We start from the raw sequence: 20,649 nt of genomic DNA on the forward strand, positions 1-20,649 counted from the left end.
CTTGCGTTTTTCTATGATGTGGGCTTAGTAGTTTTAAGAACATTTAGAGGCATATTTTCAAAGCACTTAGCTTTCAAAGTTCCATAGGTTTCTATGGAACTTTGGAAGGCTAAGTGCTTTGAAAATATGTTTTCTTTTCTTGATATTTTCTGTACTGGAATTGATTTCCTGTTTCATTTGAAGGATTGTTATTTGAAAATTAAAAAAAAACAATAACTTTTCTACCTTTTTGAGCATTTTATTTTTCCATTTACTTTGGCCCAATGTGTCTCTTCTGCTTTTCTCTATCACCCCACCCCCATCTTTCCAGGATCTCCTGCCCATTTGATATTTCTTTGCTCTTCATGCCCACCATCCATCTTTCCTCTGTGGCCCTATCCTCCCTTCATGTTGAGCACCTGTTCTTCGTGTCTCTATCCAACCCCCTATGGTTAGCATCTGCCCCGTGTCCCTGCTCTCCCCCTTCTGTTGGTCAGCATTTGCCCTTTATATCCCTGTCCGTCCCCCTGTTCCTACATTGTCCCTATGTGTCTCACTGTGCCTTTCTCTCTATTCCCTTCCTCCCGCACTCACCACTCACAGACCAGCATCTCCCTCCTTCCCGCCCCGCCACTCTCTTCCCCTCCCCCAGTTGTCTTTTTGTATTTCTCCCCCCCCCCCCCCCCATGTGTCCAGCATCTCTCCCTATCCACCTTCCCACCTCCCATGGTTCTCTAAATTAGCTTTTAGTGGCAAGCAACAATGGCTTTCTCTGGCCAGCCATGGGGCATCCATGTAGAAAACAGGAAGTTACATGAGAGGAGATGGGGCACAGTGGAGGGAAGAAGACCCCATGGCATTCAGAGGCAGCCTGTTTTAATAACTGCCAGCCGTCAAAGGCAAGTTTGGAGGACTGCAGGGAGGGAGAGGGTAAAAGCAGCCCTGGCTGTGTACCCCCTTCTGATGTCTTCATGTACCCCTTGGAGTACACATACCATGTGTTGAGAACCTATGGTTGTAGACTGTCTTTCCCAGTTCTGTGTAAGAACTGAGAAATGAGCTCCAGGTTTAGAGCTCAAACAGATGAACCTTAAATTCTTCCCACCCCACTATTCAAGTATTAAAAAAGAATAGGAGCAATTTTAAGCTATGTGTCAATTGGGGAGGACAGAATTTGCCAGATTTGATGCCTAAACATAGGTACATAATTTTTTAAAGAAAAGTAGACAAACATTGAACTTAGACCAGAGAGAAATGACGTTTTAGAATGTGTTAGTTTCTACTGGTTAATTTTGTTTTGACTTAAAAGTTCCGTTAAATATAAAACTTAAGTTTGTAGCTGTAGCGTCTGATGATTTGTTCCCAACTCTTTCTCTTTCTTTGCTTGCAAACCAAATTTAATGAAATTATTGTGATATGCTAATATTGGGCACTGCAAAATCCATACACATCCAGTCCTCAAGAATTTCCTTAGAAAACATGGAAAGAAATGTTCATGCTTTTACTGTCAAGAGTTGCTGGTGCCTCCACTCCTCCTGACTCTGAAAATAATATTGCTTGAGAATATGCTGACATTGCCCTACAGACCTTTCAGATGTTAGACTGTGCTGTATTTTTTCCCCTTTACCACTGTCTTCATCTCCACTGCTTGGCTCCCCCTCAACTTGGCATTTGTTCCTACATCCTGGTCTTGTCTGTACTTGAGAATGACATGGGGACAAAGTTTGTCCCTGTCTCATCCCCACGGGTTCTGTCTCTATCCCCACCCCATCCCCACAGGCCCTGTCTCCGTCCTTGAACCTGCCCCGTCCCCGTGGGCACTGTCCTCATCTGCTGAAGCCTCAAACACTTATGATTTTATATATTTAAATCTTTTTATTAAAGAATAAAAAGGAACACTATGCTGTGCATCTGTTGTGTATAAATTACAAATAGAAAACAATAATAACAACTGCCTTCCCTCTACCCTTCCAACCCCAACAATCCTAATTCACACTTAAAATGTCCAGGGTTATAAAATACAACCCGTTCTGTATGCCCTAGAGGGGAAAAATATGCCCTATGAAGCACTCTGTTTTTTTAATCTGTGGATGAATAAGTCATCATCAACAATCTCTGGATTTAGTCTAGCTCACCTGTCTTCCACAGTCCCTCCTGCAATAGAAGATGTTCTGGTAGCAGGATGTACAGGATCCCTCATGCAAATTTTGCTAGTTGTGGCCAGCATGTTTGCTTGTTTTTCCAAAAATTCAAAATATCATGGTAGGCGTCACTCAAACATAAATAAAAGTCCAGTTCATTAACAGGCTTCAAAGTAGAAAATTACATGGGGACAAAGTTTTCCCCCCACCCTGTCCCATTCCTCGTAGTTACTGCGGGCCCCCGTCCCTGTGTCATGCTCCAGTCTGTACCCTATCCCCTTTCCTTCTCCATTTAATGAGCTTGCAAGTGGGATTTTGCAGTTGTTGTTCACATTTTCATTTTACCATAATAAATAAGGAACTAGGTCATGCGGTTAAAATAGAAATATGTATTAATTCATAGGCTGAAAATAATTATAGCTTCAGAGGAGAGAGAGAACAAAAATGATCCTTTCTCTAACTTCAGTGGAGCAGTGCAGCGGTATCGGGGAGTAAAATGATTTGTTTTGGAAACTTGAAAGTTTTTCCAGTTTAGATTTTTCTACTACGGAGATGTGTTTTTGATAAGGGTAAAAACATTTAGAACAAATTTTATTCACAGGTTTACTTACTTCACTAGCATTCTTCTTCCAACACTGCTCTTTGTAAACTTCAATAGGCAAACTGCTAATTTCTGTGCCCTTCTCTTTTTTCAGATTTCTGGCTTTGAATTAGTATTGTGATTTCTTCATTGCTACATTGAATGCTGTATTTTAGAATTAACTTTAACCTTATTCTTTTAAGGTGTAATAAAAATTAGAGACATACTTATGGCATTTTTGGTGCAAAATGTCTGGAAGTGAACGGAATAAAGTGGTTTTTGCATACGAGTCTTCAGTGCACAGCATCAATGTGTTATTGAGTCTTAATGACCAGAGAAAGCAAGACCTCTTGTGTGATGTCACAGTCCAAGTGGAAGATCAGAGATTTCGAGCACATCGGTGTGTACTTGCAGCCTGTAGCGACTACTTCCTTACTCGAATTGTGAACCAGCATGTTGCAGACTTGGTCATAACACTGCCTGAAGAGGTGAGTCTTCCCCAGAATCTGTTTTGTTTAATTTAATTGAATGTGGTGCACGCAAGACAATGCACAGCATAGTATGTAAGCAGAAAACATAATAAAGAATTTAGAAGCTCACTTTGGCAACTTTGCCAGTTAATGTGCATGCTGGATTTATAGGTGTATGTTGGTGGTTAGAACCTTTGGCTTCTAGTATTAAATATTTAGCTTATTTTAGAAAAATTGCATGTCATTTATGTGCAGATTACATACATATATAAATGGTAATTTGAGAATGCTGCTGTTTACATATGTGGATGGCCCGGAATGCACAGATCTAAAGTGGGCACGGTTTGGGTGGGTTAAAAATGTCTATTTCCCATCTGACAATGGTATATAGGTATAGTTCAAAATTTTTTTCATTTGACTTTTGCAATCCTTCTGAAGCACACATACACAGTTCTGTAAAATATTCTTTTTGGCCAGGGCTTGAAACAAGTGATTGAAGGGTAATTGTGCGCTTAGTACAACCCCCCCCCCCCCCCCTCCCCAATTATCATACTTTAGCCTTCAAAATGTAAAAAGTAACTTTTTTTTTATTAATTGGCTGCACTTGTTATGTATATGTCTATCATACATGTAGATGTAGCAAAAATTGGTACTTCCATATAATTAATGACATATATATAAGATGTTGAGGGGGCCATACTTTTCTGGCATTTGTAGATTTTTTGAACTTGCTGCACCTGCTGTATGTGGTAGCAAATACATATATATTTACTGACACCCTTGTATGTATTTTACAGAGGCTCATGTAAGAGAATTGTGAACGTCCCTACCTGGACATATCAGTTTCAGGTGTTCCAAGTTACCTGCATAGCTGGTGACCTAACCTTTCCTTTTAAAGAAGCTTCTTTACAGCACAGACGGTGTATATTGGAAAGATTTACTGCAGGAGGAAGTTGTCAGTTGAGTTCTGTGTCATTTGACAAAGTACATCATGAAAGCCTCCAGAGGAAGTTGGAAAGTCATGGGATAGGAGGTAGTGTTTTATTGTGGATTAAAAACTGGTTAAAAGATAGACAACAGAGAGTAGGTTTCAGTGGTCAATATTCTCAATGGAGAAGGGTTGAAAGTGGGGTTCTGCAGGGGTCTGTGCTGAGACCACAGCCTTTTAACATATTTATAAATGATCTAGATATGGGAATAGCTAGTGAGGTAACTAAATTTGCTAACGACAGAGTTATTAAATCGCAAGAGGATTGTGAAAAATTGCAAGAGGACCTTACGAGACTGGGAGACTGGGCATCCAAATGACAGATAACGTTTAATGTGAGCAAGTGCAAAGTGATACATGTGGGAAAGAGGAACCTGAACTATAGCTATGTGATGCAAGGTTCCACATTAGGAGTCGCCGACCAGGAAAAGACTCTAGGGGTCATCGTTGATACGTTGAAACCCTCTGCTCAGCGTGCAGCGGCAGCGAAGAAAGCAAATAGAATGTTAGGTATTATTAGAAAAGGAATGGAAAACAAAAATAAGGATGTTATAATGCCTTTGTGTCACTCCATGGTGTGACTGCACCGTGAATACTGTGTGCAGTTCTGTTCACCGTATCTCAAAAAAGATGTAGTGGAATTAGAAAAGTTACAGGAATGTTGATGAAAATGATAAAGGGGATGGGACAACTTCCCAATGAGGAAAGGCTGAAGCGGCTAGGGCTCTTCAGCTTGGTGAAAAAATGGCTGGGCGGGGGGAGAGAGATATGATAGTGGTCTATAAAATAGTAAGTGGAGTGAAACGGTTAGACGTGAATCGCTTGTTTGCTCTTTCCAAAAACACTAGGACTAAAGGGCATGCAATGAAGCTACAAAGTAGTAAATTTAACACAAATCGTAGAAAATATTTCTTCACTCAATGTATAATTTAAACTCTGGAATTTGTTGCCTGAGATTGTTGTAAAAGAAGTTAGCTTAGCGGGGTTTAAAAAAGGTTTGGCTAGCTTCCTAAAAGAAAAGTCCATAAGCCATTATTAAGATGGACTTGGGAAAATCCTCTGCTTATTTCTAGGATAAGTAGCATAACATGTATTGTACTGTTTTGGGATCTTGCCGGGTACTTGTAACCTGGATTGGACACTGTTGGAAACAGGATACTGGTCTTGATGGACCTTCAGGCTGTCCCAGTATGACAATTCTTATGTTCTTATTCCCTTAAATATTGAAAGTTAATAATTGGACAGGTAAAGTTGAAATTTATCTAATGTTTTTATTTTTTTTTTTTATAAATTACGTGAACCAAAAGCAGGTGTCTGAAAAGTATAGTTGAGCACTTGTTATAGTGGAAACCCAGGATTTTAGGTCATCGTGTAAACAATGGAATGATATAACCATGGGAAGTGGTGCAGTCGAAAACAGGGACGGAATTTAAGAAGATGTGGGATAGACAGAGGTTCCCTATGTAGCATGAAGATGGAATACAAGTCAGAGCATTTCCACTTTTTTTTTTTTTTTAAACAAGGAATGGGGTAGACCTCACTGGGTGTCAGTTTTAACCTTAAAGACACAGTGGGGTAACCTGCACAGAGTCACAGGTAGAACTCTGGCAGCCTTTCTGGGCAGACTGGATTGGCCATGCTGTTCTTTAGGTGCTGTCTTTTGTTATGTTACTGTGACTAGGTTGACCTCTGTTCGTTCATTTCCAGATAAATGCATAAAGGCCAAAGTATGGTGTATGTCAGACAATTCTATTTTGTTATTTTCATAATTTCAAGGTTTTAATACCAAGATTTTTATGGCCACAGGTCAGCATTTAAGGAAAACATAAGAGTATTTAACTAAGCAAAAAGAATGAGTGATTTATGTTATTTTTAGAATGAGTAATATTAGATTTTCTACATTAGTTTTGTAGAAATGCAGGTTTCAAAGGGATGGGCTTTGGGATAGGCAAGAAGAGACATGACTAGGGGGCCTCATGAATGTCAGATGGTAATATAATCTAGAAGGCAGACTTTGTGGTGAAACGCCTGTTTAGTATTGGAGAGCATTCAGAGCTGTGGAGTGAGGCCATGTATATATTTATAGGTGAAGACAAGCAGTTTGGAAATAAGTTGCTTTACTGGTAAGTCAAAAAAAAAAAGGAGAAGAGCAGATTGTCACTAATAAAGTTGAAGAAATGAATGAAATGGCAGAATTCTGACATATTTGAAGAATGAAATCTAGAAATCCAGTGGATGCTATTGCAGTATTCTGAGCAAGGCAGACAGCATGGAGAAGAAAGTAACAAGCCTGAAAAATAAGTGCAGATTTGTGGATATTGTGGTTAGGTAGAAGAAATGTGCTAAAGGACACAGACAACTGTGAGTGACTTCCAGAACCAGAAAATAAAGGTTGCAGTCTGCTGGAGAGTAGGCATGACACCTGAACCTAGATGCGGAAGAAAATACCTTTACTTTTGGTGGGATTAAGTACCGAGAAGCAAGAGCATGTCTGGAGGGAAGTTGCCGCTAAAGAAGGATAAAAAGAGAACGTATGATTACATAAAATTTATCAGTTAAGTGGATGATGATCAAAGCATGGAACCTAGAATAGCAGAGAGTAACAAGAAAAAATCAGACACTTAACCAGAGTAACTGAAGGTGGAGAGAGAACAACATGGGGTGATTTGAATGTGAATTGTATTGAAGTTAGAAATAAAATGTCTGATATTGGAATCTAAGAGTTTAGATTCTTGGTCTTTTATTCCCAGCCCTAGAGGACCAACAACGGGTCAGATTTTCAGGATATTCTCAAAGAATATGCACGAAGGAGAAATGCATAAAATAGAGGTAGTAGGCATGCAAAATCTTTCATGCATATTCTTTAGGGATGAAAACCTGACCCATTGATTGCCTTCAACTGGGAATGAAGACCAAGGGTTTAGATCAGTTTGAAATAAAATGAAGGGAGATGGGCAACTTCAATTTGAGAATGTTAAATCTGGGATTTGCCACGTCTTCATGGCTTATATAGAATAAGACTGCAATCATTTTTGATGTCTTATCAGCTATCGGAATGTAGGTTGTCACTGAGATTACATTACAGTCCTGTACTATTTTAATAAGGCGACTAGAAACAAATGTGTCAGTCATAATTATAGCTGCAGATCATACCTTAGGTATCAAATTTGAAACTAGTAGAAAAACGCTTTGCAGTAATAGGAAACAAAGACCACTCTGACCTAAATAAAAAATGACCACCTTAATATTTCAAATGTGTGTGTAAAGACACCAGAGATACTCGAGTATACATATCTGCTGTTTAGCTGTAATCAATTGCTGATGTAATAACCATTGTTGGTCTTAAAGTATCCAAATTCAGAATTAAATCAAAACAAGCACTTAATACTGCTGACTTCCTGAATTGATGTTTTTAAGATTTCAGTGCCATGAGTCAGGTGAGTAGTCTTAATTATTTTTGAATATGCAATATTTATTTACACTCCAGTGGCTCTGAGGTTTCTATACTCACATTTGAAATATTAGAGTGGTCTTTTGTTATTTAATGTTGCACCAAGGGTCTGTTCTTTTTGGTACCAGTAGGAGGCTGGCTTCAGAATTTGAACTGGCTATTAGTTAAAGGATTTCTATAAACAAAACTGTGAGTCTAAACACTCAGTGCTGAAAACACCAATAAATTTTATATATACAGTGCAATCTGCTTAAGTGCAAGGGTCTGGGCCCAAAGAAATACACGCAGTTAACCGGAGCGTGCACTTAACCATTGTGATCCAAAATGCTTGACATAGTAACATAGTAGATGACGGCAGAAAAAGACCTGCACGGTCCATCCAGTCTGCCCAACAAGATAACTCATATGTGCTACTTTTTGTGTATACCCTACTTTGATTTGTACCTGTGCTCTTCAGGGCACAGACCGTATAAGTCTGCCCAGCACTATCCCCGCCTCCCAACCACCGGCTCTGGCACAGACCGTATAAGTCTGCCCAGCACTATCCCCGCCTCCCAACCACCAGCCCCGCCTCCCACCACCAGCTCCGGCACAGACCGTATAAGTCTGCCCCGCCTCCCGATCTTGACTAAGCTCCTGAGGATCCATTCCTTCTGCACAGGATTCCTTTATGCTTATCCCACGCATGTTTGAATTCCGTTAACGTTTTCATTTCCACCACCTCCCGTGGGAGAGCATTCCAAGCATCCACTACTCTCTCCATGAAAAAATACTTCCTAACATTTTTCTTGAGTCTGCCCCCCTTCAATCTCATTTCATGTCCTCTCGTTCTACCACCTTACCAACTCCGGAAAAGGTTCGTTTGCGGATTAATACCTTTCAAATATTTGAACATCTGTATCATATCACCCCTGCTTCTCCTTTCCTCCAGAGTATACATGTTTTGTTCAGGAAGTCTCTCCTCATACGTCTTGTAACGCAAATCCCATACCATTCTCGTAGCTTTTCTTTGCACCGCTTCAATTCTTTTTACATCCTTAACAAGATACGGCCTCCAAAACTGAACACAATACTCCAGGTGGGGCCTCACCAACGACTTATACAGGGGCATCAACACCCCCTTTCTTCTGCTGGTCACACCTCTCTCTATACAGCCTAACAACCTTCTAGCTACGGCCACCGCCTTGTCACACTGTTTCGTCGCCTTCAAATCTTCAGATACTATCACCCCAAGATCCCTCTCTCCGTCCGTACCTATCAGACTCTCGTCGCCTAACACATACGTCTCCTGTGGATTTCTATTCCCTAAGTGCATCACTTTGCATTTCTTCGCATTGAATTTTAATTGCCAAACCTTAGACAATTCTTCTAGCTTCCTCAGATCCTTTTTCATGTTTTCCACTCCCTCCCGGGTGTCCACTCTGTTACAGATCTTAGTATCATCCGCAAATAGGCAAACTTTACCTTCTAACTCCTTGGCAATGTCACTCACAAATAACAGAATCGGCCCCAGCACCGATCCCTGAGGCACTCCACTACTCACCTTTCCCTCCTCCGAGCGAATTCCATTCACCACCACTCTCTGGCGTCTGTCCGTCAACCAGTTCCTAATCCAGTTCACCACTTCGGGTCCTATCTTCAGCCCATCCAGTTTATTTAAGAGCCTCCTGTGGGGAACCGTGTCAAAAGCTTTGCTGAAATCTAAGTAGATTACATCTATAGCTCGTCCCTGATTCAATTCTCCTGTCACCCAATCAAAGAACTCAATGAGATTCGTTTGGCACGATTTCCCTTTGGTAAAACCATGTTGTCTCGGATCTTGCAACTTATTGGCTTCCAGGAAATTCACTATCCTTTCCTTCAGCATCGCTTCCATTACTTTTCCAATAACCGAAGTGAGGCTTACCGGCCTGTAGTTTCCAGCTTCTTCCCTATCACCACTTTTGTGAAGAGGGACCACCTCCGCCGTTCTCCAATCCCTCGGAACCTCTCCCGTCTGCAAGGATATATTAAACAAATCTTTAAGAGGACCCGCCAAAACCTCTCTGAGCTCCCTCAATATCCTGGGGTGGATCCCGTCCGGTCCCATGGCTTTGTCCACCTTTAGCTTTTCAAGTTGTTGATACACATTTTCTTCCGTGAATGGTGCTCTATCCACTTCATTCTAATTTGTACTATTTCCAGTCCATCGTGGTCCTTCTCCAGGATTTTCTTCTGTGAAAACAGAACAAAAATATCTATCTATTTAGCAAATTTGCTTTTTCTTCATCATTATCCACATAGCGGTTCGCAGTATCTTTTAGTCTCACAATTCCCTTTTTAGTCATTCTCCTTTCACTAATATACCTGAAGAAATTTTTGTCACCCCTCCTTACATTTCTGATAAACGTATGTACAGTACTGTTTTATACATACAGTATACAGTCTCCATTAACTGACGTTATATAGTTTCCGTTAACTGACGTTAGGCTTATTTGAAGTACTACTACTACTTATCATTTCTATAATCAGTCATAGTCCTCTGTACACTATTGTGTCTGTGAGTTCCATAGACTGTCTGCCAAATGGTAAAAACTGTCATAGCACTGACATCCAGTGGCCTCCAGATAGGCCCGTACGTTGTTGAGACTCTCCAGCGCTCTTGCAAAAGTGACAGGAGGTTGTTGAATTTCGTCAGCATGTGCCTCGCTGCTCATTTCATCATCTGTTTCATCATCAGCCGTTGCCTGCGTGTAGGTACATATCTGGATATCAGTGCTGTCGTCAGCTGTTTGTAGATCGTAATCAGCAGCTACGTAGTGATGAAACTCCTCTTCAGTAACACCGGCTGGGATGTCAATAGCCTGTTTATCTGACGCGTTTGCAACAGCTGCATCTGTTTCGTCCCTCTCCAAATCCTTAACAAAGCTTGCCCGCTTGTAGCAGTTCACAATGGTTGCCTGTGTAACATGATTCCAGGCTTCTTTCTGCATATGTAGGGAATCCAACAGTGATAGATTACAAGCTAGTTCAACAGCACGTTTATCCTTGCCAGTCTGGTCATCCATAACGCTCATCAGATGACGTAGCACAAGAGCCCGATAATGTTTTTTGAAATTGGCTATTATGCCCTGATCCATAGGTTGAATCAGAGAGGTAGTGTTTGGTGGCAGGAAGACCACCTTGACGTAAGACAGCCTGACATCATCACTGTGTGTGGCACAATTATCACAAAGCAACAAAATCTGATGCTTTTGTGCCCGTATTCTAGTGTCTAACTTCTTTAGCCACTGCTTCCAAATTTCCCCAGTCATCCATGAATTTGCATTAGCCTCGTATGACACAGGAAGTCGCTTAACATTCTTGAAGCAACGGGGCTGTTTGCTTTTTCCAATGACGAGTGGTTCCAACTTCTCACTTCCATCCATATTGCAGCAAAGGAGGCTCGTCAGTCGGTCCTTCGACGTTTTACTTCCTGTAGTTTTGGCTTGTTTGAATGCAAGTTTTCCATCAGGAATCGCTCGCCCGTAGAGACCGTTTTCGTCAGCATTGAAAATGTCACGAGGTGCAAACTCGTTCAAGATGGTAGGAAGAACTGAAACAACCCAATTTTCAGCACCAAAGTCATCAGCGTCTTGTTTTTCACCATGTTGTTTCTTGAATTTTATGCTGTTCCTCTCCTTCCATCTTTCCAACCATCCAACAGTGGCTTTGAATACAGTTAGTCCAAGACTTTCAGCTAGCTGATTAGCTTTCTCCATAAGCAGTGAACCACTGACAGGAAACTGTCTGCTCCTGACTTGAGAAAACCACCGAAGAAGAGCATCTACCTGCTCAACTTTTCCCGCCCGTTTTTGTTTCCGGTGTGAATTTGTATTGTTTTGCCGGTTTTCCAGAAGCTGATCTTTCTGCTTCAAGATACGTGAAATTTGACTGGGATTGACACCATATTCTTTAGCAATTGATGCTTAACTTTGTTTTCTAATTTTTTAAGAACTTCTATTCGTTCAGCCAGTGTTAAAGTCTTACAGTTGCGCGATGACGACGACTCCATTGTACACTCTAACAACTTTCTTTCGCTTATTCTGCCTGAGGCAGTTAACCAATGAGATTTCAAATTTATCGCCCCTTTGTCACATGCCAATCGGCTTCCATATTCCGTGCGTGTGCTTATGCGGAGTCTTTCCTGCAGAGGAGAGGTCTTAAACCATGCATATAAGCGAATCTTACACTTATAAGTGGTGCGCTAAACCAAAGTTTATCCCCAAAGAAATTGATGGCGCCAAAAACGGGACCGAAGTACGGCATGCAGTTAAACAGAGCATGCGCTTATCTGATGTGCACTTAAATGGAGTGCACTGAATATGATCAAAAAACCCATGGTACCCTATGTTTATTTTTAGTTATAGTCTAATTTTTATAGTCTTGCAAAATCTTTAAAGCTTCAACATGCCATATTCAGTCTTTCATTTCTCTGATAAAAATAAACACATTTTATTTTTGGTTCCCAATGGGATCCTGTTTCGCCCGGAGCTTTCTCAAGGGAAATACATGCGCTATCTTGTCATCTAATGCTTGCAATATTCACTGTGGGGTCTTGGATGTCGCGGTCAGCTCTGGGGAGTCCGGGGGAGGAGCTGGATATTGCCTCAGACCCTCTAGTCCCTCTTGGACTCGGGTTTGGAGGATTCTCCTCTGTGGGAGGAGGAGAAGGAGGAAGAGCAGTCTTGTGTGATCCGGCTTTTCTGTCGTCAGGAACTTTCGCGTCTTATTGAAACTTTAGTCAGCTACCCTTTAGGAGTTGCTTGCTCTTTGGGGAGGACCTGGAGAAACTGGTAAAGGACATGGAATAGGCCAGGCTCCTTTGGTTTCTGGAACTGAGGCAGAGGAGCTTCCAGGGCTTAAGCTGTTTTTGAACAACTCAATGTGCTCTCGCTTAGTCCTCTAGCTTGGTGAGGCCTTTTCATCCGCAGATGGTTCAACAGTGGCCCGTCCTGTTTAGTGAGAACATATGAAGTTCCTCGGTGGTGCAAGTGGAGGCCAGGTTATCCCTCTTCCTCACAGTGAACCCACATCATATTGGACCAGTGGGTCCTGGAGGTGATCGAGAGGAGTTACTAGAGGAGTTACTCACTGGAACTCGCCTGCCCCAATTCCCTATGCCTTCATGGCTTTCTCATGTGGCTCAGAGAAAGGGCTCAGACCCTTGCTGTCAATCACCTTCTAGCTCTCTGAACATTGGAACAGGTGCCTTGCGAAGAGCAAGTTCAGGGTCATTATTTTATTTACTTGGAGGTCCCCAAGAAGGATGGATCGTTGACTAGAAGGGGGTAAATGCCTCTTTGAGAGTGCAGCATTTTCTTAAGGAAACGCTCCGGTCTGTGATTGCCTTGGTCTGGTTAGGTGAATTCTTGATGTCTTTGGACCTCACGGAGGCCTATTTGCACATCTCCATCACAGCTACTCACAAGTATTGCCTTCGCTTCTATGTTCTGGGGAGCCATTACCAGTTCCAGGCCTTTCTCTTTGGCCTTGTTATGGCCCCCCTGCACCATCTCCAAAGTTGTGGTGGTGGCTTATCTGTATTACCAGGGGATCAGAGTACATCACTACCAGGATGACTGATCAGGGTGGGTGGATTACACTAAGGGGCCATCCTGGACACCGCTCAAGTTATTTCTCGACTGGAGCCCCTTGGTTGGGTAGTGAATCGAGGTAAGCGTCACCTGGTCCCCTCCTAGGTCCTGGAGTATCTGAGACTCCGATTCGATACTGCTTGGGTGATAGTGTTCCTCCTGGAAGACTGGGCAGAGAAGCCGTTTTTGCAGATTCGCCGGTTGTGTGAGCTTTGTGGGACCATTTACGGTTCCTGGGGTCTGTGGCTGCAACATTGGAAGTGGTGCCTTGGGCAAGGGCCCAGATGCAGCCCTGCAGATGGCCCTGTCGTTGCAGTGGTCTCTGGTCTCTGAGGAATTCCACTACCCTCTGCCTTGCCCACAGCATGGGTCAGTTTGCTCTCGTGGAGCTCTCTGCATTTCCTGTTCTGACATTATGTAATGTTGTGGCCCGCCAAGGATAGTACTGACATTCATATGGCACTCTGTATAAAGGTTCCCCTACCCCTGCTCCAGCATCTATCCTTCTTGAGACTTAGAAACCCTTGCTCTAGAACTTTCACTGAAAAATGCTTACCTTGTGCATTAATAATCTTAAGATATTGCATGTATTTTATTCTGTCCTCCTGCTCTTCTAAGTTTCATGTTTCTCATTGGTGAAGGGATAAAAATTCAGAGTAAGTTTTTTATGATGGAAAGCTATGAGTATTTGTCGTCCACTGATTGCACACAGCTGAGTGTTTTCTACTTCTGGAGGAACATACTGTTCTTAAACCATTTTAACTTCAGGAAGTAAAGTGGTGGTAAATGCAATGTGTTAAATCAACCTGAGCAAACATGCTATCCTTGTATCACCATAATGTGCCAGAAGGAAAGCATTCACTTTTTTTTTAGTTTGCTTTCAGGCTCAAAATGTAGTGATTGTGCTTAGTGTATAATGGGAAGGTAAAGTAGTTGTACATCACCACTACAGTAAGCTTTACTCTAAGACAACATTCTGACTTAGTAATATTTATGGTGTAGAGGAGGGGTAGGCAACTCTGGTCCTCGGGTGCTGCAATCTGGTTATCAAGACATCCACACTGAATATTTGAGATGCATTTGCACACACTACCTCTGTTATATGCACATTCATGGTAGACAACTCCAGTCACGTTCTCAAGATAATTCTGTGGTGTAAAGTGTAACATTTGCCACTGGCTGCTGTTGCTTCTTAAAATCTTGGGGCATGCAATCAACTGAAATAATAACTATTAGAGCCACTTTGCTAATTACATTTGTGTTTGAACAGGACTTAAATGTGATCTTGAGACTTTACTTTAAAATGTCAAAGACCCCTTTTTATGGGGAGAAAATCTGGATTTATCCTGATGTTACTCGACAGACCCAAGACAGGAGGAAAGAGTTTTTGAAAATGAAACAAGAAGTTCTGAAACTGGGAGGGACATTTTCCCTTGCATATCCTTGTAAATGCTTGGTCCGTTTTGCTGAAACTAAATATTCCTTTTTTCTTCCAGAACAGTTGAAATCCTTTCTAGATACTAAACAACTGAGATAATAATATAAGAATCATGTGAAGCCACCACGTGTAGCCTTATTGTATGTTAATCCACAAATAATTCTTCTCAAGTTTTGACTATGTCCCCGAATAGTGGTCTAAGGAAACGTTGAATATATATATAATGATATGTTATGAATAATAATGTATGATAGTTTCCTTTTTTTGGCTTATATTTAACATATTTCTGTACAAGTAGAATGCTTGTTTAAATATTGAAACTAATAAATAGATTTAAATATAAAAAATCATAAAAAAAAATCTTGGGGCATATGGGATCAACCTATGTTGGATGAACTTCTTGTTCATAACAACTGTGCTTTTCAAGGCCTTTAAAGACCACGGAGCCTGCTGAGTATCTTGATACTGTCCTATCAGGATTGTAAGGAAAGGATTTTGGATTTAGTTTATGCCTCTTAGTTGTAGCTCAGGTACAGTAGCTCTCAGAAGGTTTATAATCTTAAGTTTTCTGTCTGAGTCAGTGGAGGGTTAAGTGACTTTCTGAAGATCACAAAGAGCCGCAGTGGGGTGTGAACCGGGCTTCTCCTTTTCTGCCTGGGGTACCAGTAGGCCTTATTAAAGGGTAGGATGTGAGTGTTCCATGCTACTGCTGTAGTGGTAGTGGTGATTTCAATCCACTTATAGTTCCTTCTCCCTCGATACCCCATTTGTCTAGGGCATCAATTCCTAGAACACCAATACACCTCTACTGGGCTGATGTAAGTTGTACATTAGATTAGTGTGCAGAAACCTCTGAACCAAAAATAAAGCTGCTTTTTTTTTTTTAATTATTCCCTGTCTTTGGACATTTTGAGCCCCATCTTAACATCTGTCTTCACACTGTCCAGCCTCCAATGCTTCTGAGAGCCCACTTCTCCAGTCCTACCCTGATATGGTGAGGGAAAGAGGGGTCTGGGAAAGCAGTGGGATAAGATGAGATTTAAAACTTGGAGATGTCACGTACTGTCTTCAAAAATAGAAGTCTTGAGTCAAATTATCCTACTTTCAGAAAAATATCTGAAAACAAATATTTCCTGGTGTGAGAATCTGGTATGCTGGTATGTTGTATTGATTTTGTTTTATCTATCCACCCATTCCTGGTCGTCACTCATTTTTAACTGGGGCTACTTTGTATCCAAAAAGGCTGGTGGAGAGCTGACATTTTTTATTCACACTGCTGGCCGTATGCCAGTAAGATCATATCCCTTTTTTTAATGCTGTTTACGTTAGCTAGCAGTTTCTTTCTTTCTTTCTTTCTTTCTTTCTTTCTTTCTTTCTTTCTTTCTTTCTTTCTTTCTTTCTTTCTTTCTTTCTTTCGCACCCATGCTCTTTCCTTGTCTGAGCTGCACCAGCTGCTTCTCTGGGATCAAATATCTCTTCCTCTCTCTTTACCAACAACAAACAGGGCAAGGGGGACGACAAGTAGCTTGCAGCCACCTCATGTCTGCTCCTGTCTGGCACCATTCTTTCTTCACCTTTTCCTGTACCTTTGGTATCGGTATTGAAGCTCCGTCCCCCTCTCCCTCAACCACTTTACGTCATGGTTACAACCGAAGCTGGCTCTGGAACGAAGGGAACTGCTGTGGGACCCCCCCCCCCCCCCCCCAAAAACAAAAAGGGAGGGAGGAGGGAATAGTTCTATAATGTAGCTATGTTTTCCTCTCTCCACTGACTTGAAAAACTAAAAACCTGATGACTGTACCGGGAGCTTAAGGGAACTCCCTTTGGCCTTGTAGTGAAGATTACTGATATTATTGCCTTGTTTACCTTTCCATGTTCAATTCACATATTCTTAAAACCTTACTATTACTATGTTTATTTCAGTTTGTAGTATTCTCCTAACAATACTTTATAATTCTATTTACTATGTAAGCCGCATTGAACCTGCTGTGTGTGGGAAAGCGCGGGGTACAAATGTAATAAATAAATTATGGTGGTTGTTGCATATGCTCCAAATAAATTGAGCAGTGAAGTACATCAGTCTATCAAAATTTTACTTCACTGAAACGTGTTGACGCTGTTTAGTTCTATCACTGCCAATAATTATTTTTGTGAATTTATCAGGATGTTAACTAATGGGAAGTGTTTGTACTGATGATTGAAAGCTCTTTGAGTGTATAGCATGGAGCCATTTATTTTAGCTTCTGAGACTTTTCCTCCCATTCATCTTTTACTTTAGATTTCCTGTTGTCACTAAACTTGCAGTTCTGTCCTATAACTATAACACATAAGAGGTCATATGCTGGATTTTATAGCTTACTTTAGAGATAATGGTTGAGCATGACAATTGTCTCTCTACATTCTAAGAATTCCAGAAAATCTGGTAATTATTGAAAATAGCTGGAAGAATAAAAAGGAAATTATGTCTTGTAGGTTTCCAGATATAGATATTTTTTGGAACAGGGTCTTAACACAGAATCTACTGCTTCAAATGCTCATGGGGTAATTCAAGTATGGAATACTGCCATTTCTGGAGTATTAGATAGGTTAGCGCCTTTGCATAGAAACTTAAAGAATAAAAAAAATCTGATAATCCCTGGTACACTCAAATTTTGCAGGATTTGAAAAGGAAATGCTGAGTGATAGAATGATAATTGAGAAAAACTAGAGATTATATTTTGTATCAGGCTTGGAGGAATAGTATTCAGGATTATAAAAAGGCAATAATGGAAGCAAAAGTTCAATTCTATGATAAAAAGGTAAGTGATTCTGAAAATGCTTCCAAAACATTATTCAAAATTTATATTGAATTAACTAGTACTCATAGAACTTGCTAACATTTTTCAATCTAAGGTTAACATTAGACAGCTATTTGTATTAAATAATATTGATGCTGATTTAGCATTGATTGAATTGCAGGTTAACCAGATAGTTGATATACCAGCAGATAAATTATGGAAAGAATTTTCCCCTTTTTTTCTACAATGACGGGAAAAATTCTGGGAAGGGTGACCAAGAAAGGAAGTCCTTTGGATATTTGGCCATTTTTTAAAATTTAAAAGCAATTCCTTCTCAAATCTTTTTTTATTTATTTATTTTTTATTTCTTTATTAAGTTTTCAAAATTTACAAGATAATACTTATAAATCAGAAATACAGCGAAGTAATTAGAGGAATAGCATTATTCATCAATATCCAAAAAGGAAAAAATATTAATCTCCACAACTAATATGCTTTCTCTAAAAAATAGGTAAAATAAGCATAAAAAGAAAAGATAAATCGCTTTCTTAGACCACAATCAGTATAGGGAGAGGGGACATCTAGTTGAAGGAGAAACATAAAAGTAATACATTAACGTAAATGGCCTGGCTCGTATACCTCCAGCTTTATATACTATTTCTTAATACTCATCAATCACTATCTGGACAGTTTCTTACTATCTATAAACGTTTTAAGCTGATCTGGTTCAAAAAAGATGTACTTATTTCCCAGGTATTTAATACAGCATTTGCATGGATAAGCCAGTACAAAAGAAGCTCCCAATGCTTTAACCTCCTCTCTGTAGGCAAGAAATGCTTTTCTACGATCTTGTGTGGATCTAACCACATCTGGAAAGATCCAGATTTTATGACCAAAAAATTCTTTATTTGAGTTCTTAAAGTAAAGTCTTAATAAGGCATTCATATCCTGCTCAAAAACGAATGACACCAAAAGCGTCCTTCGAATTGATACTTCTGATATAGATTCTTCCAACAATGCTGATGTCTTGTAAATTCAGTTCAGGTGTCTGTATCTTTTCTGCTGGATTCGCCTTAGATTGTTTAGATTCAGGTAAATAATAAATATTATTTATCGGTGGAATTGCAGATTGAAGATAAGCCAAAACTTCCATCAAGTATTTTTTCAAGAAATCAATCGGGGCGATTCCAGGTGAAACAGGAAAATTTAAAATCCGTAGATTCAAACGTCTATTATAGTTTTCAAGAGTTTCTAATTTTAAGGAAACCTTGATTTTATCTTTTATCAGAGTATCTGTTACTGCTTTCAGAGATGAGATTTCAGTTTTTTGAATAGACAAATCTGTTTTAACATCCTCATGAGCTAACGTTAAAGCATCTATTTTATTTACCAGCAAAGCCATATCCTGAGAAGTTTTTGTAGCCAGAGTCGTTAGTTGTTGGATAGCTGACCAAATGGATTGTAGAGTTACCGCTTGGGGAACTGCATGTTCCATGGTTGTAACGTCTGATTCCTGGGGCAGAGTACCTCCGTCTGAGGGCCTTCGGTCACCGACTTCCGGTTCCTTCGCGTCCTCAATACTCGACCGCTGGATTGCAGGGCAAAGCGGTGGATTAAGGTCCGGGGGGGATAGCGATGTCTCTACCCCTAGTGGAGATGTCACTCCTTCTACATATCCAAATGCGGGGTCCCTCTCACCGGTTCTCGCTGGGGTGCTGGAGACATAATGCAGGAGCGTTTGCTGACCGGGGGCAGGTAATTGGGCTGGCGGTAGTAAACCCTTTACCACCCCCTTCCTCTTAGTGTGCAGCATATGGAGAAGGAAAATAAGGTTGAACAGCAGAGTTTCAGCTCATGCTAACCGCGGAGTCTCCAGCTCGAGCCGCCATCTTGACTCCTTTCCTTCTCAAATCTTAATGACTTGCTGCATTTATAAACAATATGTTACTGGAGGTTGTTTATCCTGATGAAATTGCTTCGATTGCTCGTACTTTCATTCCTAAAAATATAGACAGAGATCTCACTCAAGTCGAAAATATTTAGACCAGCGGTGAGGATTCCTTAAATAGTGAAACTCCTTTGAGTTTTTGGTGAACTATCCTCGTTTTTTTTTGTTTGTTTTTAGAGGAATCTCTGTATTTGCATTCCTCACAGCATGGTTTTCGCCCGATTCATAGCACAGAGACAATGCTTTATAGCGCTTATAATGGAAATAAAGCGATGTACAGCCTTGGGTAAGGAAGCTGGCCTATTGCAACTTGATATTTCCGAGGCATTTGACACCATGGATCATGATTTGCTGGGAAGTTACTTAGTCTTTAAACATTTTTTCATTATCATATGCGGATGACATTTTTGTTTTGTGCCCTGTTCAAGATTCTTTGGGGAATACTTTTTCATTAATAAGGTATTATATAAAAACTAGGATAAAAGGCCCGTTTCTGAAACCAATGAAATGGGCGCTAGCAAGCTTTTCCTCAGAGTGTGTGTGAGAGTGAGTATGTGATAGAGAGTGAATGTGTGAGTGTGTGACAGAGAGAGTGAGACTGGGTGCGAGAGTGTGTGTGTGAGAATGAGAGTGTATGCCCTCCCCTCCCCCCCCCACCAGTTCCAGTGTTTTTCAACCCCCTCCCAGTTCTAGGGTTTTTCCCCTCCCTCCCTCCCACCCTCCCAGTTCTAGAGTTTTCCCACCCCTCCCTCCCTCCTAGTTACAGGGTTTTGCGTTCCAGTGTTTTCCCACCCACCCTTCCTCCCTCCCTCCCAGTTCCATGTTCGTTCCTCCCTCCCTCTCTCCCTCCCTCCCTCCCAGTTCCAGTGTTTTGTGTCCCAGTTGCAGTGTTTTCCCTTCCCCTCCCTCCTTCTCAGTTAGTGCCTGTTCCTGCAGCACCATCGCCAGGTGTGTGTGTGTGTGTGGGGGGGGGGGGAACCCCTGAAGCAGCTGCAGAGAGATCTAGTAAGACCTCCCGTCAGTATCAAAAATATATTGTAATAGACTTCTGGCAGCTTAGAAAAGTATGACCACCGCTCGCCCTGTCCTCACGCTCGTAGTGCGGGAGACGGACTGAAAGCCAGGAAGAAGAAAGAGACCAAGACAAAACCCCTTTCCCCACACGGCTTCCCTACCATTTCGCAAACAGTTCTTTCGCATCCTTGCTCTCCAACCAGCGACACAGTTTAAGTGATAGAAAGTGGAAAGTAAATTTTGCAGCA

General features: G+C 41.0%; 1 protein-coding gene across 1 annotated transcript in view; it reads left to right on the forward strand.

The window, feature by feature from the left end:
* Nucleotides 1-2,666: 2,666 nt before the first annotated feature.
* BACH1 (BTB domain and CNC homolog 1) overlaps nt 2,667-20,649 on the forward strand; it is a 65,470-nt gene continuing 47,487 nt past the window's right edge. The window contains 2 exon segments of the mRNA XM_030204290.1: nt 2,667-2,689; nt 2,904-3,188. Of these exon segments, the coding sequence (XP_030060150.1) occupies nt 2,949-3,188 (240 nt within the window). The 5' untranslated portion in view covers nt 2,667-2,689; nt 2,904-2,948.

The sequence above is a fragment of the Microcaecilia unicolor genome, chromosome 5 (assembly GCF_901765095.1).
Source record: "Microcaecilia unicolor chromosome 5, aMicUni1.1, whole genome shotgun sequence".
NCBI classification, from domain to species: Eukaryota; Metazoa; Chordata; class Amphibia; order Gymnophiona; family Siphonopidae; genus Microcaecilia; species Microcaecilia unicolor.